General features: G+C 61.2%; 2 protein-coding genes across 2 annotated transcripts in view; both read left to right on the top strand.

The window, feature by feature from the left end:
- ADRB3 (adrenoceptor beta 3) overlaps nucleotides 1-1,328 on the top strand; it is a 5,840-nt gene extending 4,512 nt beyond the window's left edge. The window contains exon 3 of the mRNA XM_014958409.1: nucleotides 76-1,328. The gene's annotated coding sequence lies outside the window, so the exon portion shown is untranslated. The remainder of the gene's footprint in view (nucleotides 1-75) is intronic.
- Nucleotides 1,329-2,109: 781 nt separating this feature from the next.
- LOC106897655 (nucleoplasmin ATPase-like) lies at nucleotides 2,110-3,625 on the top strand. The gene is made up of 5 exons (XM_014958419.1): nucleotides 2,110-2,173; nucleotides 2,340-2,422; nucleotides 2,523-2,642; nucleotides 2,745-2,838; nucleotides 3,165-3,625. The coding sequence occupies exons 1-5, from the start codon at nucleotides 2,110-2,112 to the stop codon at nucleotides 3,248-3,250; spliced, it is 447 nt and encodes a 148-aa protein (XP_014813905.1). The 3' UTR covers nucleotides 3,251-3,625.
- Nucleotides 3,626-4,997: the final 1,372 nt, after the last annotated feature.

Below are 4,997 nucleotides of genomic sequence, written 5' to 3'. Positions count from 1 at the left end.
GGTCCCTCTGCTGCCATGGGGGGGGGGGTGAGCCCGGGGGGTGATGCCACGTCTCATCCCACCCTCCTCTTGCAGGGCCGGGCCGTGGGAAGGGGACGGAGGAGCGGCGCTGGGGGAGACGGCGCTGGAAGGACCCTCCGGTGCTCACACCCACCTGGAGAGGAGAGGGGGGTGTCCCCCCCCCGGAGCGCTCGGGGTCACAGCAGGGCCCCAGGAGCCGGCTCCTTCGTGCCACTAATGCTGGAGAGCTGGAGCCAGCTGGGAAAAAGCTCCCAAGAGTCGCTCACCAAGAGGCAACTCAGCCTCAGGGATGTTCCTGTGCTCCCCATGGGAATGGGGGGGTCAGCTCCCCCCCCAGGGTGCTCCCTGGCGCGGCCGGCATCAGGATGCGGTGGCCAGTGGCTCTGCTCTCCCAAAGGACCCCGTCGTCTGGGCTCAGCCGGGTTTTGGGCACTTGGTTGGGAAGGGGAGAGGAGCCTCCTGCGGCCACGAGCCCTTTCCAGGATCTCCACCCCATCCCTGCCCCAGCCGGGGGGGTCCCAGCGCTGGGTGGGATCCCGGGAGCCACAGCGATACCTTTAGGGAAGGAAAAGTGCAGGGGAGACCGGGCAGGAAAAATGTGAATTATGCTCTTGTCAAAACTCCTCCTGTTCCTCCCTCTCCATTTGGGGCAGATGCCCAGGTTTCCGTGCCTTTCAGGGATGGGGGGGTTTGTTTAGATGAAGCTGGGGGTGCTGCAGCGAGGATGGGCAGGGAGAGTGTTGTAGGGGGGGGGCAGTTTCACCCCGAGGCCCCCCCCGTGCTGCTCTGGGTCCGTGGGGCGGTGGGCTGTGGGGGAGGATCTGCTCTGGCTTTAAAACCCATCTGTGCTGGTGGTGCAGTGGGAGGGGGGGGCAGACTTTTGGGGATGATGTTGGTTGTAAATATGTCACGGCGACTGTAAAGGTTTTTTTGTCCTCTTTTGTGTCCCCCCTTCCCCGTGTGAAATAAACCTTCAAAACTCTGCGATGCCCCCGAATCTGTGCCGAGCAGGGGGATGCTTCTCCCACCTCCCCTTCCCTGGGGGGGCTGCCTGAGTCTCAGGGCTGCATGTCCCCCCCTCATTAGGGGACACAGTCCAACACCAGCCCAGGAGCTGCTTGTTAGCCCCCTGTGTTAATGAGTAACTTCCCAAACAGTAGGGAAGCCCCAGGCAGAGAATGAAAGGGGGGCTGCCCCTGGGAATGGAGGGGGGGCCATGTCTCTGCATGTCCCACCAATAGGGCTTGTGTCCTCATCTCTAATCAAGCTCAAATTGGCTCAGATGGGTGTCCACGTTTGTGGTTGGTCCTCCTGGGGGGTGTGCAGTGATGAGGGAGTGATGGGTGCATTGGTGCCACCTGCCCCCCCCTCCCGAAACACCTGAGCTGCATTCCCAAACTGCTCCTCCCTGGGCTCCCCCTTTTCTTCATCAGCAGCCGGGGGTGGGCACTGCCTGCTCTCCTGGTGCTGCTCTCCCTGGCTGGGTATGGGCTGTGGGGCAGGGAGTGGAGTGGGATGGGATGTGTCCTGTCCTGTCCTGTCCTGTCCTGTGGTCCCTGGGTCTGTTGCTTTGAGGGGGGCAGCTCCCTCTGACACCCCAGTCCCTGTGCTGGGCTTTGCTGCTGGGTTAAACACTGGTGCTGGCAAAGCCCTTGGTGGGTTTTGGAGGTCTCCAGATGCTCTCTCCATCCTTCCCTGAGGCTTTAGTCACTCCGGTGAGCCAGAAGTGCCCTGTACTGGGAGGGTGCTCTGGGGGTCCTGTGCTACCTTTGCTTATGGTGCTCCCCTGCTCCAGGGGGGCTGCTCATCCTGCTCTGAGACCTGGTTTTGCCTATAAAGGCATTTAAGCAGTTTTCCCTTTCCCCAGAGGTTTTACCCTTCCCTGAGAGATGCCACCCTCACCAAAGGGGTGCTGCTCCAGCTGCTCTCCTGGCTCTGGGCTTTTGGGACTGAAACCGTGTGTTCTCTGTGCTCCAAAGCCATGTTTCTTCCTTGTGCTTCTGCTCCAGAGCAGCCAAATGCTCTTTTCTCCTGTGTTTGTCTCTCAGGAGCTGGTTCCTGCTGGTGGCCTCGGACCTGCCCTGGAGGATGAGCAGCTCCTCTTCCTTCTCCAGGACGCTGTCAGAGGAGCAGCCCATTGCTGCCCTGTGGGGTACGGAGCTGATGGCAGGAGTGAGATAGGGGGGTGGTGGTGGCAACTGGGGTGGGTTTGCACAGGGTGTGAGTCCCCCTTTTGCCTTGGCTTTTGCTTGCCCAAGGCTTGGAGGGGGGGTGGCGGTGGAGCCCACGTGGGCATGGGTGATGGTGTGTCCTCCCAGGCTGCCAGCTGAGCGGGGACACCCGGAGCTGTGTGCTGAAGGAGGAGGATGACTTATTGGAGCACCTGGTCCTGCTGACAATGGTGAGACCCCAGCCTTGCCCCGGAGCCCCTCAGAGCCAGCCCGTGCCCCAGCAGTGACAGCCAAGGCTCCCTGCCTCGGGGTCCCTGTTTGGCTCCACAGATCTGCCTGGGGGCTGACGCCGGGGATGAGCTCCACGTGGTGGCTGTCGATTCCAAAAACATCTGTGGAGACCACAAGCCGGTGCCCATCGCGGCGCTGAGGACCTCGGTGCTCCCCATGGTAAGGGCAGCCCAGGGTGCAGAGTGCAGCCCCCCCGGCTGTGGGGTGATAATTCCCCCCGGGGCTGGGGCTGGGGGGGCTCTGAGCTCCCACTCTTTGCAGATCAGCCTCAAAGGTCTGGAGCTGGTCCCTCCTGTCACCTTCGTGCTCAAGTGCGGAGCTGGGCCGGTCTATCTCAGCGGGCAGCACATCACCCGTGAGTGTCAGCCTGGGGGCTGGGGGATGCTCTGGGGATGCTCCGTGGGTCCCACAGTGGCTTTAGTGGCAGCTGGTGCCCTCAACGAGGTTGCTTTGCCCAGGGGATGGAGGGATTGCTGGTCTGGGGGGGGCAATTTGTTTGCATTCATGGGCTCAACATAATGGTCCATGCTGGTTTTCCCCTCTGCCCCTGCTGCCGTGGGGTGGGATGGTGTCTGTCCCCACTCCCAGTGTGGGGCTGTGGGTGCAGCTGGGGGGGTTTCACCTCCCCTTGGTGGGTCAGGGCCCCCCCTCCTGCTGCAGCCCTGCGTCTCCTCTCCCCAGTGGAAGATGATGCCGAGTCCGAAGCCCACGAGGAAGAGCTCTCGGAGGAAGATGTAGGCGATGAGGAGGATGATGGAGCACCGTAGAGTAGCTGCAGTTGGGAGCAGGCTCTGGGAGCGGAGCTGGTGTGGTGGGGATGGTGGGGATGCCCCGTGCCAGGAGCTGCAAGTGCCTCCTGCCAAATGGGATGGATCTTTGCAGGGGGGCACAAACTGTCTGGGCTTTGGGTGCCACCCCTTGTCTGCCCTGCCTGCTCCCTCCGTTCCTGCCGTGCTCCTAAAGGTGCTCTTCTTCCCTCTTTTATTGCAATAACAACGGGAAAGTGCAAATACCCTGGATTCAGTCTGGACTGTGCTCTGTCCTGCCATCCCATCCCTCCCTGCCTGCTGCCTCCTCTTGGGAAAACGAATTCCCTGTGTGTACTAGCCGTGCTGCTGTGGGTCACGCTGCTAATCCATGGGTCTGGGGGGGCAGAGGTCCCAGCGAGCAGCCCCTGTTCCCCTGCCTGCTCCCAGGACAGGGGCTCTCCCAGCCCCAGCGTGTCCAGAGGAGGGAGGTTCCTTCGTGCTCTGGCTGGGGGTTTGTATCTCCACAGAAGCTCAGTCACCTCTTCATGGGGAGGAGATGATGCTCTGGGGCTGAGACACTCGTTTTCCCCCCACACAGCCCTGGCACCCGTTATCCTCTGTCCTCCCTTCCAATGCTCCTTCAGTCCTGGTATCGCTCCAACTGTCACCTGCTCGGATCAGCAGGACAAAGTTGTGTTGCTGTCTTCGTGGCAGCCCAGAAAATGCACCCAAAAGCTGCCCAGAACAAGCAGCCGCTGAAATGATATAATTAAAACCCCTAATTGAGAAAATTGCCCAAATCCATTATATGTGTGATATTGGCCGGCAGCGAGGTGGACTTTACAGGGGAGCCCTGAGCCTGGTGGGGGGTGGGCTGGGGAGGGAGCACATGGGTTTCTCTTTATTTTCCCCACTTGTAACACACAAAGCCGCAGAGATGAGCTGATGGACGCTCAGGGAGGGGGGGATGTTGCTGTCATCGAGCTGGGGAGAGGCTGGAGATGGGCTTGGGTGGAACCAGCCGCCAGCCCTGATGGGCTGCCACCCGGCCACACGTCACCCCTCGGCGTGGGCTGTGCCTGGCCCTGGGGACACAAGGGGACAGGATCGCGGGGCCATCACACGCAGCCTTCACCCCAGGAGAGGATTTCTCAGGCATCGCCTCCCGCAAGGCAAGTGTATGCCCTGAGCCCCCTCCCCACACGTGTGGGTCTGAGATGTGCCCTGGGGTGGGAGCCCTAATCTCTGGGGGCAAAAGAAGGGGGGGAGAGAAAAAAATATAATGAGCAATTAACTCATCTGGCTTTGGCTTTTCCCTGCCCTCGGCTCACTCCCAGCACACAGGATCCTGTGCTCCTTCTGCAGAGAGACCAGAGCCTCAATAACTGTGTTTCTCACCAAAACGGGTGATTCTGGTTTATTTTCCCCACCGGGATCAGCCCTGGGACCTGGTGCTGCTCAGTGGGACAGCGCGTTGCTGGGGGGTGAGGGCTCTCCCTTGCACCCTGCTGCCAGGGCTGATGGGGTTGAAGATGCCTTGGGGGGGGGCAGAGCCCCCCACTGCCCATCCTGGGGGTGCTGGGTGCAGGTGGGGGTGCTGGCTGTGGAGGAGCAGGAGTAAAGGCTGGTGAATTCCATTCCTCCTAATTCCTCAGGTGGGAAGGGGTCGCTGGGTGCTGCCGCTCGGCGTGAGCCCCCCGGGCATGAAGACATCTCTCTGGGCACAGACTGAGCCCTGCAGAGAAATCTGGGAAGGAAAGAAAGA

This window comes from Calidris pugnax, unplaced genomic scaffold (genome assembly GCF_001431845.1).
Source record: "Calidris pugnax isolate Ruff unplaced genomic scaffold, ASM143184v1 scaffold280, whole genome shotgun sequence".
In the NCBI taxonomy this organism is placed as follows: Eukaryota; Metazoa; Chordata; class Aves; order Charadriiformes; family Scolopacidae; genus Calidris; species Calidris pugnax.
The sequence above is the reverse complement of the archived record's forward strand: the minus strand, read 5'-3'. Positions and strand labels throughout refer to the sequence as shown.

Excerpts from the sequence above, each read along its gene's own strand:
- LOC106897655 (XM_014958419.1), top strand. The coding sequence starts at position 2,110 with ATGAGCAGCTCCTCTTCCTTCTCCAGGACGCTGTCAGAGGAGCAGCCC. Across the intron at positions 2,423-2,522 it reads ACCTGGTCCTGCTGACAATG|ATCTGCCTGGGGGCTGACGC; the intron begins GTGAGACCCCAG and ends TTGGCTCCACAG. Across the intron at positions 2,643-2,744 it reads GGACCTCGGTGCTCCCCATG|ATCAGCCTCAAAGGTCTGGA; the intron begins GTAAGGGCAGCC and ends CACTCTTTGCAG.